Below are 22,236 nucleotides of genomic sequence, written 5' to 3'. Positions count from 1 at the left end.
GTAGGCTAGCGGATGGCTGCTAGTTTTTGATCTGAATCTCCCATAAATCCTAGTCGTTAGGAATTTTGGGAGTTGTGTCTAAGCCCATCATTGGTTACCTCAAATTAAAAGATGGCCCCAAAAACCCAGGCCTTGAATTTTGGCCTCTTTTTCCAGATGAATGTGGGCTGCCATAAACAGGTTTCTAATCAGGTTGTTCTTAAATATTTTTATTCTTTTTTACAGGTTTATGTTTGAGAGCCTCTGAATGAGCTATACACGAACGGCCGGGTCAGAGATGTCACTGTGAAAACCATGCAGTCAAAACCCAGTTTTGACCTTCTGTCTCATGTTTGTGGCTGCTGTCTTGACCCTTTTGACCCCTCTGTGGACACCCCTAGGATAGTTGGGTCCAAATGTCTCCATTGGTTTCCTATAATGATAACTAAAATTCCATTTTATTAGGCTTTCGGCAGGCTCCTGATCGACCTTGAACGAGAAACTCATGCCAAAGACTTTGGCAGGGATCTCTATGTGACACCAATCCTGTCCCTCTCCCCTGTCTGAGATAAACAAAGGTAAGAGGTCACACTAATAAACAGAGGTGTCAAAAAGTCAAGATTTGGGCCATCACGGTCTGATCAAAGCATTTTGCCTCTCGTATACTCATAAAAAATAGGCAGAGCTTTGACTGCACCATTGCAGCCCTCCTTCTTGAGATTTTTTGACTAGCCTCTGCGGACACTTCCGTTAACAGGTGAGAGAAAGCCCAGAGAATCTTGCTGTCATTGGCTAGTCAATAGATCTGATGTTTTTTTAACGTTGCAAAAGAGAGAAAGCCATTAGCAGCAAATCCTTTTGCTTCAATGAATGAATAAACTTTGTGGTGCCCTAGTTGGGGGCTAATCCAAGATTAACAGCATCTGCTTTGAGGTGTGGGAAAGAAGGCTTCCTCCGCGAGGGGCAGTAAATGGTTTTGGCATCACATGTCTGGTTGGAAATTGAATTAACATGGAAAGCAACCAGTGTTTTTGGACTTGGAAGCAAAGCATGAGATTGGATAGTAAATGGGCAAAGCAGGAAAACGTAGAATGAAACCATGAATATACCGAACTAGCAAATGATGGGATCAGCTGCCTTGTTCTAACAGGTATAGAGACAATGGGAGTCAGGCAGCATACAAACTGAATTAATAAATAAGCAAGTCATGTTGAAGCCAATGGATCAAATTAAGTCACCTCAAAATGTGATTGGACTGCTGTGGTTGGAGGGCTACGGTTGCTATGCTAAACTGAATATAGTCTTCAGACCTTTTCCCTTTGCAAATGAAAAAGTGCACAGTATATTTAAGTTTATTTTCTAGGTGATTTAATATGAGCAGATGCATTCTTACACTGAATCCCAAGTTGGGAAGAATCTTGGAGATCAATGAGTCCTACTCCCTCCTCAGTGTAGGATCCATTAGATCCATGACAAATGACCATCCAGACACTACTTGAAGACCTCCGGTGAAAGAAAGCCCCCCTCAGCCCCCAATTCATGGGGCGGCCAATTCTATTTGTTGATCCTATAAGTCATACCTTCAGGAGGCTCTTCCTGAGATCTAGCCTGAATCCCCTTCCCTAACATTTCACCCTACTGCTCTGGTCCTGCCCTGTGAGGCAACAGATTTAAAATTCAAAATGACAATCCTTCAAATATTTGAAATCTGCTATTATTTCTTCCCTCTGTAATCTCTCCTGTAGGTCATACATAGTCAGATTCCTCAATATGCCTCTGTTTCCAGATCCCTGAACATCTCGACGGTCTGTCTCTGAACATGATGCAGGTTTTTGATGTCCTTTTTAAAATTCTGGTGCCTAGCACTAGATAGATAATTCTGAATGGGATCTGACAAGGACAGAGTACAAGGGAACCGTTACCTCTTGTGCTTTGGATTCAATATTCCTGTTGCTTTCTAATCCAGAAATCTTTCATTCTAGATTTTTGCTTATGGTTTTTTTTTTTTGCTAAATGCAGACCTTTACATTTCAGTTGAAATACCATTCCTTTCATTAACTGGCAGTCTTTGGGTGGAGTCATGGAGTGAATTGTGAGTCCATCTAACAGAAGCATCATATAACTCATTATTTTACCAAGAAGAACATGTTGAAGACTTTCCAAAGATCCAGCTATGAGACACATTGCATTCCTTGATCAATTGAGTTAGAACATGAATTCTATAGCTATTTTTAAACCGAGAGAATTTTTGAACTGGGGCCTAAAGAAAGAAGAGTTTGCTGGTAAATGAGGATGATTCATTTTGTAATCCCACTGATCAGGATTCTGAAGCAGGCAGATCAGTTCTGCTCTCACCTTTTATATAAGGGGCTGTAGCATATCGCGCTTGTTTACAATGTGTTTGTAATGTGGAGTTTCTTAGCCTGTTTTGCGAATCCCCATTGTAACTGTTTGTGAAATTATTCTTGAGATGCAAAGCATTGGCAAAATTACTGCATCAAGGAATTCCATGAGGAGCCAAATGAGGCAACTCTCTTCCTTTGTTCTAGCCTTGTAGAAGATCTGGAAGCTACTTTTTAGAAAATCATGTATGATTATGGTTCTGTTTCATGCAACATTTAGGTATAATATAGTTTGTTTCTAAATCTGAAGCTGGATGCAAATGGCTGGGAAATCCTCCAAATTCTAGTACCAGTATGTCTCTCAATCAAACACCTGACATTCATTGCACCACAGGGAAATTCAAGGGACTTTTGTGTAAAAGATAGTGTGGATTGCAGAGACAGTGTAACTGATCTTAGTTGCTCTCCTTTTGCCTTATCAAAGCTAAGCAGGGCTAGATCTGGCTAATATTGGATGGGAGACCATCATTCTCAGAACTGTAGGCTAGACCTGGAAGTTGGAAAAACATTCTGGAAGAAATCAGAGGCAAACCACTTCCTAATTCCTGCCAAGAAAATTACACCAAGGGAGTCTTTACTTTTATTGGCTCTTTAGAGTGTGGGAAGTGTTTAGCCAGTTTCAGGAAATGTTCTAACTTACATATGTCGTCTTTCTTGCATGTTTTTCTTTTAAAATTAAAATACAACCAGGTATGAACCTCACAGGACAAAATCATGCCATTCATTTCCATTTCAGTAATTCTTTAAGAATAGTCTGCCATAAATTCTGAAGATATTTTATATGGCACTTGTCCCACCTCTTTAAATCCAGTTCAATCAAGAGTATGAGCTAGAAGGAAGCTCCTTGTGACAAGCCATTGCCTAGGAATTAAGGATTGGACATGTCCATTGAGCCAATCTTCTGCTACAGTGTGAACAAAAAGACATTTGGCGTTTTCTAATCACAAACAGATGGGTCAGCGCACAATTCCTAAAGCCTAACAAAGTATTTGTGTTATCTGAATTCATTCATGGTATCAGAGATTCCAAAGGCTTACGCTTACATGCTTAGATTTTGCCTGTGGTCTACAAATAGTTAGCTATATTAATCCCTAAATGTCCTTGACAAGCAAAGTCTTTGATATTGCTAAAGTTCAGGAAGTGTTGAATGCAATTTTGCCAATTCATAGGGTATGTCTGGCCCTAAAGCAAATATTGACGGATTCCACGCAGTAATGATGTGAGTACCCTATTATTTAAGATTAGAAGGTTTTTGTAGATTCTATATCTTTGTGTCATGCTGATTTGTTCATAGAAACTCAGCTGCACTTTCCTGCATCCTGAAATGTTTTGTTTCAATCAAATCAGAAGCAGCACCAGTTGTAGAAATTGTGGGTTCTTGGGATCTAATGTGTAAAGGCATTGTACTATGTGAGGTGGAATACTTTCTTGGTTGTATCATGTGGCATTGAAAACAGCTACCTCCTTGTGTTGGAAGCATGAATGGAAACTGCAAGTCTGTTAAACTTTAGTCTTTTTTTAACTTAAAAGTACTTTATTTGATTAGTAGTAACCATAGATTATAGCCTTTCTAGATCACTGTTGTTTGTTTTTCAGCAATTGGTTGGCAATGAGTTTCTTCAGCTTGGCAAGGCCCCAAACAACAATAATAAAGATGATGATGATGATTATAATTATTATTTTACTGTTTCTGGCTTTAGGATGGGTATGGCTATGGATCCTGGAATGTTCTCTTCAGGTCCTCAGAGATTTAGTGTTTTTCTTTAGACATAAGACAAAAATGAATTCTGAATATTTGTAATTCCCAAGACTCCAAGAGGAAATGATAAAGAACCAGTCTGACAAGAAAGTAAATAAATAAGATGCATTATTTGTACAAAAAAAATTATATAAACAAGTTTTTTTAAAAAGGGGGGGAGGGGAGCTGCCTCCTGTAGTATTTGTCAACCTTAACAAGAAATTTACATGGATGCTGCCAAGTCACAATTCATGAAACATTCGTAATTACATTCATAGGCTGCGAGCCTTAGCACAGTTATAGACCTGTCAATCATTGAGGGACTTGACTCAGAGGATCCTGGCTGGGATTTGCAAATGGGACAGAGCAGCTAGCCAACTTCTGGGGGTGGAGGGGGTGGGGGAAGGCAACCCAGAGTTGGAGGTGAGGGGGTGGGGGAAGGCAACTCAGAGTTGGACAGAGCTCGGCTAAAGTCAGAACTAGATTGTCTCCCTTTGTTTCAATTCAGGTCTCTGGGTTGCAAGAACATTAATGGTGCTGACAACACAAAGATGCACACCTTGAGTGCTGAAATAAACAGGGAAGCCAGCTTCTTTGGGAGACTCATTCACATCTATATTTAAGCCCCCCCCAAAAAAAACACTGCGCCCATTTGAATGCTGAAATGAATGGATTCCTTTCACAGAGAATTTCCAAAAGGCCACCATCCAAAAGAGTTTAGCTACTGAGGTCTGAGGCTCTAATGAAAATCTATTTATTTTTCTACTGAGAAAAAACAGCAACCACATTGCTGCTGAAGAAAAGTGATCTTCTGTTCGCCCCCCCCCGCCCCCTTAATACCCTGTTGCAGTTTTCTCTGTGTGAAACGAATGTAGTCAAGGTTAAACACAAAAATAGGGAGCAGACAATACATTGTCACTGTTATTACAAAAACGGAGCAGATGCATTACAAAAGAATCCCTTTTTCCCTCCTGCCCGCCCCCCCCCCCCCCATAGTTTCATCTGGACAAAATAATGTTCAATTATTCATATTGCACTTTTTATACAAGAAATTCTAATAAATATACACAAATGATACATTTACATTAACGTAGAAAGACATTCTCTTCTTCTTTTTTTCTTTAAATAAATGTTGCACTGATTCATGGCAACGCAGTTAGCTCAGAGACCCATCTGAAAAGAGAGCAAATACTCTGCCAGATACATTTTGGAAAGCCCAAAACAGAAGGCAATTTAAATCTGGCGGACCTGACATTGACCTCATCAGAGAACTTCCAGACTTGTTTTAAAATACACAGGTAATAAAAAGCTGCAACCTGTTAATGCTACCTTCAGCGCACATTTTACGATTGAATGCAAGCCAAGGTTCCTCTGAAAACACACCCAAGCAGCAGCTCTGGCCTTTTATAGTGCTTGTGCTCAACTGAACCCCCAGAACTGAAGACTCCACCTACCCACCCTGAAGATGTTTGGGGTACAAAATGTGCAGCACAAATCATGGTTTTTGTTTGCAGACCCTTCTCTGGAAATACGAAATACCAGTTTTGATTTACAGATGCTCAGTCCTTCCTTTTGCTAAAGCCCAGCCTTTGGATAATTACTACAGACATGCAACCACTGTACCTTGGAGAAATCAGCGCTGGGTAAAACCATCACACCTGCCGAATGTTGGGTCACAGTCAGCCCCCAAAGCAAGACAAAGCAACCGCATGCTTCTTCTATCACTACTGAGTCAGGGTCTGTGGGAACCAGCTCATTCATTTGCTCAGCTTTTGGACTGGACTCTAGAAGTTGGGAAGGACACTATAGACTTGATGGCTGCCGTACAGACTGCCTTGCCTTGTCCTTTAACAGCAGGCAGGAAATATAGTATGTGCCCTGTTTGCGTTGTGTCACGGGGCAGCCCATGTTTCAGAACAGAGCTTCCAAAATGACCTCTTACTCTTCATTAAAACAGCCCATCCTTTTGCAAATTCCGTTGCATTAAGGAATTGATTGGCACTGCAAACCTAAAGGTAGCCACAGTGGGGGGGGGTGGTTTCAAGGCTCTGGAAAAATAATAATAGATGAACTGCTTTAATGAACAGCAGAGATCTGGAGCCTGTGTGAGACTGGAACCATCTCTTAAAGCAGGGGGTCTTCAGACTTGGCCCTTTTATGACTTGTGGACTTCAACTCCCAGAACTCCTCAGCTAGGCACAAGTCATAAAGTTGCCAAGGTTGGGGACCTCCACTCTACTGTGCCCTCCTTTTTTCCATCTGGCTGCTTTTCCCAAGAAGTCCCTGCAGATTTTACTCCACGAGTCACTGAGGATGATAAGGGGGTAGCTTTCATTTCCATTTCAAGGCCTGACATCACAGAGTGTAGTTACCTTCCCAGCAAAGTGGTACCTATTTATCTACTTGCATTTGCATGCTTCTGAACTGCTAGTTGGGCAGGAGCTGCGGTGAGGATGGGAACTCACCCCGTCACGCAGCGCTCAGGCAAAGGAGGCTAAACGAAGGGGCATTATAAGATTGCTGCAACAGCCCATCAATCAGAGCTACAAAGAAGTGTATTTCAGAGCTGCCATGTTTTAGCTCCAAGCAGTTCAGCAGAGTTTGTGAACTTCAACCTCTTTAATTAAAAAAACAAAAAAACCAACCCTCTTTTTTTTGAGAGGATCATGAAATGGGATGCACCTATGTTGATTGTCTTTCTCTGTGTTATCTCCATCAAGTGAGAAAACTGCTCAGTTAATATATTTCATCAGCTCTAGAGGATGTTTATAATTCACCTCTGCATTGTTCCATGCAGTGGGCATCACAGTAGCGAGGATTAATATGATTACTCTGCACCAGCAATCCATTTTAAACGTGATCTAATCACATGGAATCTCAATGTAGAAAATCTATACATTAATTGTATGGATTGAGTTGTACTTCCATAGTGAAGAAGGGGTGAAGCTGAACAGGTGTTGCCAACCTCTTTCAAAAAAACATTTTTGGGCAAATGAGTTTACTTATTCCTCTTAACTGTTTGCCTCATAATTTCTCTTTCATTATTGCAAAATATTTGTGGGGTTTTTTTGCACTCACTCTGAATCATGTGGACTATACAACCTTCCATCCCCATTTCTTCTTTAGTTTTATTTATTAGTTTCCAAGTTCATTTCAACTAAAAAAAGTTACTAGGAAAAATGCGACGGAAACCTCTTGAGTATTTCCCTCTACTTTCATCAGATTCAATATTAATCAAGAGTAATCAGGATGAAACTGCATGCAATATATTTAGTTATGCGAGGTTTTTTTTAATGAAATAAATTAAAAAAGAACTCCAAGCTTTCAGTAAGTGAAGAAGAGATTGGTAGCTGGATCACAAGGAACCAGAAGGAACTGTCAGAGTTAATCTTTGGTGCACCTTCTTCCTTATCTGAATGGCATTGCTCCCCCTGCCTTTTCAGCCACATTATTAAAAATGCAATTTAATCTACTGTAGCATTCTGAGAGTCAAACTCTACCACCTGAGGATCGCAAAAGCAGAAAATCCCAAATTGTAGCATTAAAAAAAAAAGACATACAGCTATGATAATCTCATTATGGATACAGGCAAGCCATCCCTTCTTCAAATGTACGAACAAAGAACCTCTTCAGAAGTATCGAGATAGGCAGTGAGAACTTTACCAGCCTCTTTCTTCCCCTTATTTTTAATTACATTTTCCCCAACTTGGTGGCCTCTGGATGTGTTGGCAATAGAGAATCCCCACCACCATTGCCGAGCCCCAAAGACCAGCTGTTCTTGCTGGTAAGCCTCTGTGGCGAAATTCCAAGAGCTCACAAGACTGCACACTACCAGCTTTCTGGGTGGCGACGGTGAGCGCAACATAGTAAATCTCCGTTTGGGAAGAGGATTCCCTACGAGTGTGCCAGAGTCACTGCCAACGTTTGCAAGGTGGCAATCGTCCATTTTAATCTCTGCTTTCTGTGTCTGTCAAGCCCCATTCCGATTCACGTACTAGTAATCCAGCTGGGTGTCTGGTCTCCAGTTGCTTCCACATCTTTCTTCAGTCCGTCAAGGGCCCCCAGTGATGTCTTGTGGACGGTTCCATTTCCAGCATGCTTTATCTCTCTCTCTCTCTCTATTCCTTTCTTGGCCTTCACCCTCATCATGAACTGTGACTCACTGCATGTGTTTCCCATCATTAGGAGAGAAACCTTGTCAAGGTCATATTTTTTTTTGTTTTTAGAAAGAACAAATGACTCTGTTAAAAGAGATTTCTTAACAAGAAAAAAAAAGAGAGAAGGGGAGAGAAAGGAAAAAAATAAATAAATAAGTGGCAGATGAGGCAACTGCTTTTCCAATTTTCCTTCTCTCAAGCAGCTCTTCTCAGGAGCAGAGTAGAGCCAGGCCATCAGTTGCTAAATTCACTTTCTTTCTTTCTTTCGCTGCTGCCTTCATGCTTTTCCACACGTCCCACAGCAGCGCGACTTGAACTGTGCCAGTTGGCAGAGCTTTAACTGCTTCACCTTCTCACAATACCTGGTGGTATCTCTGCACTCAACTAGGAAAAAGGGGATGAGAACAATAATAAAAAAAGGGGGGGATGACAAATCTCATCTTGAATCTTTCTGGCTGGCTAACTTTAGAACATCTGTAGTTACTCAGATGAAAGATGATCCTGAACTTACGACATTCCCACCTCCAGAAGAAAAAAAGTGAACAGGAAAAGAAATATAAACATGTACAAAAAGTCCAACCAAATGCCAAGGTGTCCCATCCTGACGACCTGGGATTGTCAGTTCCAGCTGAAACCAGTCCTAGTGAGTTCCCCCTCCTAATTAAATGTTTGAAGAGCCAAGTCTAACTAACTAACAAAATGAGTAGGTATCAGTTGAGTTCATAACCAAAAAATATGTACAATTATTTGAACCCTATCTGCTTTAGACCAAGCATTTTCTCTCGCATGCGAATCACTGTTGTACAAACACACAAGTACCAAAACTTTCATTTGCCTCCTTCTTTGCAGCAGGATGGACGTGGGACAAGTGGAAAGGGCAGATGTGTGGGAAAGAAAAGAGTTTGGGGTGGGGGGGGGAAAGCAGTCTCATACAGAGCGTTCAGATAGATCTGCACTCTAAGCAGCATGGAGGAGAATTGCTCTGTTGGGAGATACTGAACACTCAAATGAAAAATAAAAACATTGGCTTATAAAATCTGTGACCTTCATTGCCCAAATTGCCTACCCATTCCAGCTCAGAATAGGGGAAATAAGCAAGGATGAATGCGACCTTAGTGTAGGAAGATATTTCTAACAGCAATTGATTCTCATTCCACTCATCTTATTATAAGGTAGTCCTTGACTTCTCACCGTTGCACGGAAAAAAGTGATTGATGGCTGTTTTTCACACCTACAACCATTGTAGCATCCCCACGGGAGTGATCAAAATTCGGATGCTCGTCAACTGGCTCATATTTACGACGGTTGCAGTGTCCCAGTGTGTGTGTGTGTGTGTGTGATGCGATCACTTTTTGTGACCTTCTGACAATCAAAGTCAACGGGGGAAGCCACATTCACCTAATAACTTTGTGACCGGCTTAAGAACTGCAGTGATTCACTTAACAACTGTGGCAAGAAAAGTCGTAAAATGGGGCAAAACTCACTTAACAAAATGTTGCACTTAGCAACAGAAATTTTGAGCTCAATTGTAGTCTCAAGCTGAGGGCTACCTGTAACTTGTATCAACAAAAGTACCGGTACATGTAAAGTAATTGGAGTTCTTTTTTAGAGGACGTTGAATGGAGAGAATGGAATGTAGGATGCATCAGGTAAAAATCTCTGGTTATTTCTTATTAGGTGAGTGTAAGCAGTGTGGGTGACAATTTTTTAAAATATTTATTTGAAAGGATGGAAAAGGTCCAACATTTTAACAAACAATTTTAAGGTATTTCAAGCTATGATTTTTGTCTGGTTTAGCTAGTGACAAAGTTCTCTCTCTAGGAACTACTATTCCTAGGAGTGACTACAGAATCCCACTTATTGTGAAAGTTGGACATTGTATGGGAAGCTAGACTATCTTCTCAAGGAAGACAGATGAGTTTTATCACATACCATCTGATTAGAAATCTGAGAGGCAGACTAGTGTAACTACATGCAGAAGAATTGCAATGACAGACAGTCCTCACTTAACAACTCTCCTGTATAGCGACTGTTCAAACTTTAAACAGTGCTGAAAAAAAATAGTTTTACAACCGGCCTTTGCAGCATCCCCATGGTCATGTGATTGCAATTTGGGTGCTTTGCAGTCACAAGGTTGCCATTTGCAACCTTCAAAGCCGGGCTTCTGACAACCCAAGTCAATGGGGAAGCCGGCAGGATGTTGCAAGTTGTGGTCATGTGACATCGTGCTTAATGGCCATGGGTGAATCACTTCACAGCCAGGCTGGAACTGATGTTAAGTTGGGCACAGTCATGTGATGTAACAGTTAAGTAAAACATCACATGACTGTGCCCAACTTAACATCAGTTCCAGCCTGGCTGTGATTCACCCATGGCCATTAAGCACGATGTCACATGACCACAACTAGCAACATCCTGCCGGCTTCCCCATTGACTTGGCTTTCAAGATTGCAAATGGCAATCATGTGACCGTATTGCCAAAAGTACTGTTAAGAGTTAAGTGATGGAGTTGCTGGTCCCAATTTTGCTTGTTAAGTGAAGACTGCCTATACTTGTCGGGAGGTATGTGTGAATAACTCATAAGGACATGCATATTCAGATTGCTTGCTTTGCCCATTGACTAGGGTGTGAAATAGGAAAAACGTACTATTTTCGCACGGAGTGATGTTACATCTCTGCCAGTTAGCAGGTCTGGGTCTCCAAGCGCATAAGTGATCTTGCACCGGCTGGTTCGTGTGAACACGTACACATTCCACTCTTCTAGATTGGAAGCCATAGTTCCCACAGGTAGCAGTGCACAAAGTCCACAGACTGACTCTCCAGTGTACACCACAGGCATCTGTCCAGCAGTTCTGAGTGCTTAAAGGCCTTTGATGGGGAAAAAATAACGTAAAATGGAAAAAACATCAATATTTGCATGTTACCCTTTATGGAAACTGATTCAAGGTTATCCACACAGGAGCTGGGATTAATTTCAGGGGCGTTTGGAAAAAAATGGCTTACAAAAGACTACAGAAATAGTCCCATGGCGGACCGGAGGAAAAGGGAGGGGGAAGCATTTTGCCCGCACATGTGCGCATGGACACAAATGGAGCTGCGAGCACACACGACACAAACAGGGCGGTGCTAGCATCTGTGTGACACTAGCACTGCCCCGTTTTCGCCACGCAGGCACTAGCACCGCCCTGTTTTTGCTGTGCGGCACTGTTTGCGTAGAGGCGGCGGCGCTAGCCCCGAGTGGGGGTGAGTGCACGCGTACGCGCTCTGGCCAGCCTGTTCCGTGGCCCGGTGGCCAGCAGGCCATGGCCTGGTAATGGACCCCAGCCCACAGGTTGGGGAACCCCCCCCCCCGGTATAACATATTCCAATGTTGCTAGTCATGAGGCAAAGCCACAAAATTAAAATGGCTTTCTCTGGAGCTTCAGCCATATGTCTGCTCTCTGTACACAGGTAAATGCAAATATATTCAGACATTAGGAAGAGGGTAGAAAAGCATGTATTTTGCGGAAAAGGTTGATGGTTACGATGCAGAAAAAAAACAAAACCTATTGCTAAGAAAAAGCATGACTTTCTCCTTAATCATTAGAACAAGGAGGGCACTGGAGACTTTTTATATAACCAGTGAGACAAAAGCATTCATTGTGATTATCAGCTATCCGTTATGTTTGAGCACCAAAACACAGAGCTTTGGGTGTTTTCAAGGTGTCAATGGGACCTACCTTGGGAGGGAACTGCACTGGTCAGACGGTACGGAGACCCCATCCCTGGTCTGGCAAAAAACCTGCCTGTGCTGGAGTGCCAGACGAGATCCAATACAAGGCCCATTGCACTGTTAACAAACAAACAAAAAACAAGACACTGGTTAGAACAGATATAAAAAAAACCCTCTTCACTTGCTGGCTGTGTGAAGTGGTAAGAGACAGGATTTTCGAATTTGAGTTGGCTGGTGGACTAAGCTACAATTCTAACGTTTTGAACAGACACAAAGAGGAAACTTTCAGAAAAGTTGTCGTATTAATCTCCCTGAGTCAAGCTAGCAGTGTTGTGCAGCTGGCTCACTCATTCAACGGGGAACCCCTTTTTTTATAACTATTTGGCATTTTAAAAGATAGCGTCAAAATTTTATTTCAGAAAGGGTCACTAGATCTTGTCTGCTGTTGTAAATATTTTACGACAAATATTTATGACAACCGATAGGCAACCAGTATAACAGAATTCGGGGAGACATGTTATGAATAATTGAAAAGGAAGATACGGTTAATGTTAAACGCTAGAAATTTAACCAATGCAGTTAATAAAGGTACACAATCTTTTTTTCACATGATAGTGGAAACAAACCTTCATTCAAATGCCGCTTGGGTGTGTGTGTGAAAGCCCTAATAAGCAGGCATATACATAGAATGAAGGCTACTGCTAAGCTTGTAAGCCGCCCTGAGTCTTCGGAGAAGGGCGGGATATAAATGGAATTAAAATTAAAAAAAAAATAAAAAAAATAAATAAATTTGTGATTTAGATGGTATCCGTCTTCCCCTCTTTACAATGTAACGTTTTATGAGTGCTTAGCATTAATCCTTACAAGTCCCACCCAAAGTCCCTGAGGAATGTTTCTGGAGAGTTACCAGGAATCGATCAATAAACTATGCTTTGCCAAAATTTATCCAGAGATAGTTAAGGAATATCGCCTTCAACAGAAAAGGATACAGTAAGTTTAGTTTTGAATACAGATTTGCCTCAAAAACTCACAAAACCAAAACCACTGGGATAGAATATGATTCGATTATAGTTCATTTCCAATGATCTTGTTCTTCTCCAAGACCTCCATCCATCCTAGTTAGAGTCCTTCTTTAAGGTGTTGAATTTGATTAATTTGATTACTGGGGTTCTCTCCAGGTCTCTAAAAAGATTAATTACTGGGTATGTTAGATAATGTGATGGTATTTGGGTACTAGTAAAAGCAATTTGACCAGCATTTGGGTTGTAGCATAAAGTGATAAGATCTGCAGGTGGCTCATTTCAAGCCTTATTATAGGAGGAGGATAGGTAAGAAGGAACATTATCTTCTTAAAAGTCTTGATTTTTTTTAAAAAAAATAGTTTAAATACATTTGGAGACTCTGGTATCAGAATGGAATCGATAGTACACTATTCGCAGTCTCATGGAGTGACCTGTGAGGCTGGAAGATCTGGAAAAAAACACCTCACGATCCTGGCGTATTCAGGGATCATAGGATTGCAACATTTTTATTTATTTTTTAAAGCTGAAGCTGCACAAGACTTTGACATCACGACGTTGGTATCAAAGCACAAACATTGCTCATCATGTCGTTTTTCCCTAATGAAAACTGATTTGAGTTACTACTTTAAAAAGTCATGTCATTGAACAGACAGTAGAAGGAAATTGAGAATTATCGTCTTCTAGCATCTCGGTCCCTCCACCAAGGCCTGAGAGAACAGCCACATTTTTTTTAATTCCCATTTATATCCCGCCCTTCTCCGAAGACTCAGGGCGGCTTACAATTTAAAGCACAAATCAATGTGCTTAGCAATAGCCTTATTCTATGTATATTTTATTTATTTATTTATTTATTTTAATTCCATTTATATCCCGCCCTTCTCCGAAGACTCAGGGCGGCTTACAAGCTTAGCTTATGCCTGTTTATTAGGGCTTTCAGGGGGGCCCCAAGCGGCATTATTACAAAGTCAGCTTATTGCCCCCAACAATCTGAGTCCTCATTTTACCTACCTCGGAAGGATGGAAGGCTGAGTCAACCTTGAGCCTGGTGGGATGCGAACCTGCACTAATTGCAGGCAGCTGGTGTTACTTAAGGAGGCATTAGCCCACTGCTCCACCAAGGCTGGCATGCCCCAAACTGCCCAGGATCATTATTTCTGAAAAAGGCTAGGCCTCCAAGTAGTCTTCAAGAGCAGGCTGTATAGAGAGCATTGCAATAATCCAGTAAAATTCACCACCAGTTTGGTTGACTTGTGTTCATAGAATCCATGGATGTTTTGAGTTAGTTCTACAGAGAGGCATCTTCAACCAGCTGGAGCTGCTCAGAGCTCAGGAGAGTCAAAAGTTGCAGCTCCAAATACAGAAGACCAGAAGGCTTAGCTTCTAATATTTCTATCAAGCCCAGTCCATCTGAAAGTCTTGCATTGCGCGCCAGTTTAGGGTGTCTACTTGGCACAATCCTAGTTTTTCCTGTGATTGTGATTGAGCCCCAAGCACACACAACCTACCCTCTGATTGCAAATCTTTGAAGCATGGAGAAGAAAGTAAGGCCAACAAATCGGGTGGACAGAAGGAAAAAAAAACCCAGTTATGCCATTCTCCTCTTTGATTTTCATGAAGGAAAACCATGGTTAGGCTTATTAATGTTAACGTAACGAATGTGACAAAGGTCTGGACATATTGCAAAAAAGATTTGACTCCCCCACTTCGGAGTGTAAGTAAAAAAAAATCTATTAGATTCCAAAACGGTGATGTCAAAAGTTCAACTATAAACATGAACAAAAGTTCTTTTTCTTTGATAAATAATTGCATAAAATCCCCTCTCTGCGGTCATTACAAGAGACATCTCAAAACTAGATTACAGGAGACAGGAATAATGGAAAGGCTTATTTTCAAAGGGTCAAAAGAATATGCTTCTTTTCTTCTGCATTTTGGAAAAGGTTAATAATTGAGCTTGGCCAATAGGAAACTGATATCCTTTGGGATGAACTCCGTGAAGCAATAACAAAATTCCATTTATATATAGACCATAATCTGTTCTTAATTGTAATTGGAATAATCAATTTGTGGACCTGCCTCAAAATGGAGTTGTACATGTTTCCACAGTGCTTAAAAATTCCCCTCATTTTCCTGGCTGGAGAAATATCGCATTAGAAAGCCAACAGGTCAACTGAAGTCAATGAATTCATATAAGCTTTTGTTAATGAGCCTGGATATGACGTCATGGCATGATATAAACTAAGTCATCTTCCTAAGGGACCTGGAAGACTGCATGCATTAAAAAAAAAACAACAACAACCCTTGCCTGAAATTCCCAAATGAGGAAAAAAAAATCCCCAGGAACTATCCTTAATAATAATAATAATAAAAAAGGTGGCATTCCTGTTACAGAAGATCTTTTATGTTTAAATGTATGGCTATGGGTATGTAGGTTTTAGTGCAGAGATTCTGCTAATTGAAAAATGATGGATTCAGTTCTGCTTGAAGCCAGTGCATACCGGTACTTTGCAATTGTTCTTCAACTCATCTATGATCCAACTTGTATTCTTCCATTTTGTTTTTACTGCATTTTAGTATAATGTGTGTTTGAAACTCTGCACCTTGATATGGCCCACGGGCTAATCAATAAAGGTGGTATATTATTATTATAAAACTTTTATTCATAAAACATGAAACTCAGTCAACTGAACACTCAAACTGACTGGCACTAATGGTTGACATGGGTTGCTGCCAGCATCCTAGGTATCAACCAGGTATCTCCTTAAAATGTAAGATGTTCCGAGTAGCGCAGTTTTGTGTAGCTTTGCTGGAGCTATTGCAGGAAGCTGTAATTTCTTGATGTATTTTGCAAAGTTTTTGGACATAGTTCCCAGTGTTCCGATGACAATGGGTATCACTGTTACACATTTCATCCATAATCGTGCAGTTTCAATGGCCAGGTCACGGTATTTTGTAATTTTCCCCAGTTCTTTTTCTTCGACTCTGGTATCTCCTGGTACAGTGATATCAATCAACTGTATTATTATTACTATTATTACTATTACTACTACTACTACTATTATTATTATTATTATTATTATTATTATTATTATTATTATTATTATTATTATTATTATTATTATTATTAATCGACAGTCAGCCAGATGTTCAGACTGGATTTGGCATTTTTGTCTACCTATCGAGTCCTTACCAAGGACCTGGGATAGGCAGATGTGGATGTTTGATAGTATTACAGATATCGTCACAGGATGGAAGCAGTTCCTAGTAAGGCCGCCTTTTGCAATTGACTAATGGCGAATTTGTCAATGCCAATAGTGTTCAAGTGGTGCTCCAGTTGTTTTGGGATTGCACCCAAAGCGATGATGATGATGATGATGATGATTACTACTACTACTACTACTTTGAAAGTAGCCTCAACTCCACCCAGGCATAACTAACTACCTCAGTTTTGTTCTTTTTGACCTATTCATTCTTCCTTCATACTTGTTTTAGAGTTCAATCCTTGTTCATGTTCACTGTAAGACCAATAATATTTCTTTCCTATTCAACACAAGTAGACCTTCAATTACACTGATACCTTTGCCCTCTCAGAATCACAATGATTAGTGTGGGCTAAATTTACTTACCTGTCCCCAGGCCGAAGTTGCCCACTCCACGCATAGCTGTCTATTGCAACTCTGAGTATCTACTGGACGCTTGGCAAACTGAGCACAAATATCACTGGACACAGGTACGGAAATGCCAGCAGCTGTCAGTTTTTGACAAGTCACCCTCCGGGACTGGATACCCCCACCGCAGCTTTGGGTACACTGAGACCATGATGTCACCATCCATCTAATCGGGAGACGTAAGGGAGCAGAATTTTCAGTGAAATTACTTTGAAAGAACTGTAGGCAGATTACAAAACTCCCAGTTTCATTTCTTCTGAGGCAATACTGCTTTATCTATTTAACTAAATCTAATGATTTCTTGCCGTTGGCATCTAAAATTGGAAAAAATAATATTTCCCTGCAATGAATAACAAAGACGGCAACAAATGGCAGAAATGGTCAGAATCAAAGGAATGGAAGTCCTGGCAACATGAGCAGAGTTAGCCTGCACTACTGCATTCTAACCACTGTGCCCTCATGGCTCATATTGTAATGACAGAAGGAATTTAATCAACAATGGGAAAAGTGACTGAACTGGAAAACTGCAAATGTGGATAGTAAAACATGAAGAAGAGGCTGGAGACAATTTGAGGACAGTTCTAATGATCACATGCTTTTTACTCATGTCTCTTCTTTAGCTGTCAGGCCCCAGACATGAGTGATATCTTACACCAAGATGATGGATACTCTTTATTTTGTTAAAAGTCTCAAAGAACAGTAGCATCTATATGCAATCTATCGTGAAGCATTGGCAGTTTCTTTGAGAAATAATTTTTCAGGCATCGGGATTCTCATTTGGTCAAGACATACTACAAAATGTGGTTGGAATATAACGGTAGCGATTTGATGCTGGAGAACGTGCTATGCCACTTAAGGAATGTGCTAGTCCAGACTGTGCTGTGTCACGTTAGCACCATATTTCCACCATTTACAAAAGGAATGTAAGAAGGAGAAAACTTTCCCCACCCTTATTATGGGAATTGTAGTCCTAGTCATGTATACATCACGGAAGATTGGGGTGATGCATTTCTTTCTGATGGACTCAACTTTATGGACTTGCCCGTCAAGAGGCATAGTACTTCACACCTGCCAAGTTTAACTTGTCAGTAGATATTCCTTGACAATGATGGACAGAGATACCTTACTCTGTCCTGCAAAGAGATTCCTTGATCCCTGGCTACCGGGCAGTTTAAGCTGATAAAGGAACTTTTGCTACAATGCTTAGGCAAGTGAAGATTCTATAAAGGTTAGCGACCCTTGCGCTTCATTGCGAAGTTTTCAACACACATTGCACATTTCAATGGAAAGCCAAACCTTGAAGGGCAATCTCTTCTATTGCACGCCACAGGTTGCAGATTTGGTTTGGGTTTTTCCACACAACGGGATAGGTTGACCTGGCTTCCATCCAGTAAGCATGTCAGCTGATGGTATTGTAGACCCTTATTGCCACAAGAGGCTGAACAAGGTGACATCTTGTCCACTGACCATCGGTAATCTGAAATTGCAACAGTTCAATTCAATGGAAAAGCCTAAGCCTAGTCTAGAGAAAGGAGATAAGAATGTGCAGGAGCTCCAGGAGCCATACACAGTGCTGTGTGTGTGCATCCTGGGTGTACCATAAAGCTTTAACCAAGCTATGCTAGCAAATATGGAGCACCACAAGTGGCCAACAGGCTGAAAGAGGCAAATCCATATATCAATAGCAAAGAAAGGAGATTTAAAAGATTGTGCAAATTATCGCACAGTATAATTTCATACATAAGTAAAATGATCTTTAAAATCATCCATCACAGATTAGAGCCCAGCGAGGAAAGGGAAGTGGCCGAAGTTCAGACTGCTTTTAGAAAGAGCAAAAATAAGTAACATTTAGCCTTCCAAAAGGGCCTGAAAACCTGGGAGCCCCAATGGGGATGTATCATTCTGGAGGTGATTAATGGACTAAGCCAGGAGTAGGCAACCTCGGCTCTTTTAAGACGCGTGGACTTCAACTCCCAGAATTCCTGAGCCAGCCAGGCTGGCTCAGGAATTCTGGGAGTTGAAGTCCACGCGTCTTAAAAGAGCCGAGGTTGCCTACCCCCGGACTAAGCTAAGACCCTGCTCTCTCCCCATGTGCATCTTGCTCTCTTCCTTTCCTCTCTTGTCAATTTTAATGTTGGTACAGTATTTATCACTTTAATGTTTTAACTTATTGCTTTTGTGACGGTAAGCTGCCTAAAGTCACCTCTAGGCCAGATGGGTGGCATATAAATTAAAGAATGAAAGAAAGGACGTTTTGTTGCTCACATACAGTAATAATAATAATAATAAGTTGGAAGTGACCTTGGAGATCATCTAGTCCAGGGGTGTCAAACTCAATTTCATTGAGGGCCGCATCAGCATTGTGGTTGCCCTCAGGGGGCCGGGTGGGCGTGGCCAGGGTGGACGTGGCCTACTGGGTGGGTGTGGCTAGAGTGCGTATGGCCTACTGGGTGGGCGTGGCCAGCTCTACATCGTTCGCATCAAGGGTGCCTATGGGGGCCTAGGCAGGAGTGGGACAGATCTGAGGGTCTCTGGGCCAGGGCCAAGGCAGTGGGGGCCGTTCCCTCACTGTTTCCAGGATGGCTTCGCGGGCCGCATGAAACCACTTTGCGGGCCGGATCCGGCCCCCGGGCCTTGTGTTTGACATGATCTAGTCCAACGCCCTGCTCAGGCAGGAAACCCTATACCATTTCAGACAAATGGCTGGCCAGTCTCTTCTTAAAAACTTCCAGTATTGGAGCATTCACCGCTTCTGGAGGCAGGTTGTTCCACTGGTTAGTTGTTCTAACTGTCAGGAAGTTTCTCCTTAGTTCTAGGTTGCTTCTCTCCTTGACTAGTTTCCATCCGTTGCTTCTTGTCCTGCCTTCAGGTGCTTTAGAGAATAGCTTGGCTCCCTCTTCTTTGTGGCAGCCCCTGAGATATTGGAACACTGCTATCATGTCACCCCTCGCCCTTCTCTTCATGAAACTACACATACCCAATTCCAGCAACCGTTCCCTATATGTTTTAGCCTCCAGTCCCCCAATCATCTTTGCTGCTCTTCTCTGTACGCTTTCTAGAGTCTCGACATCTTTTTTACATCGTGGTGACCAAAACTGGATGCAGTATTCCAGGTGTGGCCTTACCAAGGCATTGTAAAGTGGTATTAGTACTTCACGTGATCTTGATTCTATCCCTCTGTTAATGCAGCCTATCACTGTGTTGGCTTTTTTGGCAGCTGCAGCACACTGCTGGCTCATATTTAAGTGATTGTCCACTAGGACTCCGAGATCTCTCTCACAGTTACTACTATTGAGCAAGGTACCACCTATACTATACCTGTGCATAATGATCCTATGCTGGATCGTTAAGAAAATGAAAGAATACTCCCAAAAGGTCAATAAAGAATAATACCACCCAGTAACTTTGCAAGGCAGGTTGCACTGAGAAAGAGGTGACTGTTCAAAGTCACCCAGTAATCTTCGGTGGTTGAAGGTGGATTAGAACCTCAGTCTCCCCACTCTTAGTGCAAGTCCTTTACAGCCTTATTATAATGCCCCTGCCAGTCTGCTGCATTCTACTACTGTTAAATGGCTGTCTTTTTCTTCTTCTTCTTCTTCTTCTCCTCAGGGTAAGCAATCTGACATAAAACCTATGCAGGTTTTCTCAATTGGGTTTGTTTTTATGCTGAAAGAATCCAGAAAAATTAGTCCAGCAGGAGCTAATACTGGGACAATATGCAATATTCTAAAACAGAACATATACTACTGTCCAGAAACTGTTTACTTTGGTATAAGATTTCTTGGATTTCTACAGCAACACCCAGACTAAGTTGGATGACTTTCTCTTTGGAATAAATGCCTGTTTGGTGTTAAGCATTCCCTCACACTCCCTCTGTATAGCTTACGGGAAACTCTGATAACATTCAATGGCAAAGATGTATCAAATATTCAGAAAACCAGAGTATACCCCCCGTCCCCAAACTGTGTATTCCACTGTTTAGTTCAAAAGATCTACTTGGCTTCAGTTGTCATAGTTCGAAGAAACTATGAGAAACTGAAGTTCAGACATGGAAAAATTACTGGTTGGGTAAGGCTGATCTAGAACTATGTTTTACCTTGGATGACCAGAGATGTTTTTTGAATAAGCAAGCCTGCCTCATTCTGAGCCCTGCAGCTGATTTCTCCCTGATAATCATTGCTGACATTCAGGATCTGGAGAATCTGACCAGATGCTAACACCTGATAGGGCAGATGGAAGGGATGACCATCGAAAAACCAAGTGATGTTAGGAGTGGGATGACCATTTACTGGGCAGCCTAGAAGATTTAAAGAAAGGCAGAAAAAATAGGTCAAAACTTAACACACTGGCTAACCACGGATTCCTTGTTATAACACAAACATCTGGGAAATCAAGGTTGATGATGAAACAATGAGTCAGCATATTTGTCTATTTCCAGCCTATTTCAGCTTTGAGATCACGACATTACATACTTTTATGGGAAAGAAAAGTAAAGCACACTAGTTTGAAACTGATGGTAAAAATTCTTTCACGAAGAACACTGAGCTCTACCTAAGCAAATACGGAGAGCTATCTGAGAAGGAATGAGATAACTCCTTGTAAAATCAACAATTTATTTTTTTCTCAGCCATATCCAGAAAATAGCTCACAAAATTTATGATGAAGAAAAGACCGCATTGGAGCCAACCTCACAGGGCACCTGCTGAGACCAACATTTCATGAAGCAAATAGAACAGAATAAAAGAGTTGGAAGGGACCTGAGAGGTCTTCTACTCCAACCTCCTGCTCAAGCAAGAGACCCTATACCAGGGGTAGGCAACCTTGTCTCTTTTATGACTCGTGGACTTCAACTCCCAGAATTCCTGAGCCAGCAGCCACACTGAGGGGAAAGAGAGAGGTTTCCAAGCTGAGCCATGCTGGCTCAGGAATTCTGGGAGTTGAAGTCCACGAGTCATAAAAGAGCCAAGGTTGCCTACCCCTGGCCTATACCGTTATCCAATCTCTTCAGTTGGAACACCCATATTTTCTGGAGGCAAGTCATTCCATTGATGAATTGTTCTGTTGAAATTTCTCTTTATTTCTAAGTTGCTTCTCTCTTTGGTAAGTTTCCACCCGTTGCTTCTTGTCCTGCCTTCAGGTGCTTTGGAGAACAGATTGACTGACTCATTTTTGTGGCAGCCCCTGAGATATTGGAACACTGCTATCATGTCATCCAATTTCTTATTTAAAGTCTCCTAGAGTGCTACTGGTTGTAGGCTATTGCAAATTGCAGTTGGTTTGATCACAGTTATGTTAAAGCTAGTACTTAAAACTATTAAGAAAAATGGAAAAAGACGAGCTCCTAGTCAGTAATATTTTGGTGCCTGCTTTATAAAACACATTCCTCAGCCACAACTTAATTTATTTTAAAGTAGTCTGCATTCCCAGTCTCCAAAACACACACAGAAATGCACACAATGCCGTTTTAAAATCCAGAATGGGCACATTCAGGCTTTACATATAATTAATTAACTTTATATAATTTTATGAAACAAACTCCCACCGAATTTCATCATGTCTTA

The 22,236-nt window shown here is 41.3% G+C and overlaps 1 protein-coding gene across 1 annotated transcript in view; it reads right to left on the bottom strand.

Moving 5' to 3' along the window:
- Positions 1 to 8,541: 8,541 nt before the first annotated feature.
- The window catches only part of ADAMTSL1 (ADAMTS like 1), a gene marked incomplete at its 5' end in the record, with an annotated part of 247,590 nt that continues 233,895 nt past the window's right edge, over positions 8,542 to 22,236 (bottom strand). The window contains 6 exons of the mRNA XM_081319841.1: positions 8,542 to 8,660; positions 10,924 to 11,144; positions 11,996 to 12,105; positions 16,634 to 16,841; positions 17,972 to 18,152; positions 20,772 to 20,972. Of these exons, the coding sequence (XP_081175967.1) occupies positions 8,554 to 8,660; positions 10,924 to 11,144; positions 11,996 to 12,105; positions 16,634 to 16,841; positions 17,972 to 18,152; positions 20,772 to 20,972 (1,028 nt within the window). The 3' untranslated portion in view covers positions 8,542 to 8,553. The remainder of the gene's footprint in view (positions 8,661 to 10,923; positions 11,145 to 11,995; positions 12,106 to 16,633; positions 16,842 to 17,971; positions 18,153 to 20,771; positions 20,973 to 22,236) is intronic.

The sequence above is a fragment of the Vipera berus genome (assembly GCF_964194415.1).
Source record: "Vipera berus genome assembly, chromosome: 2".
NCBI lineage: Eukaryota > Metazoa > Chordata > Lepidosauria > Squamata > Viperidae > Vipera > Vipera berus.
Note: the sequence above shows the minus strand (reverse complement) of the source record. Positions and strands in the feature narration are given on the sequence as shown.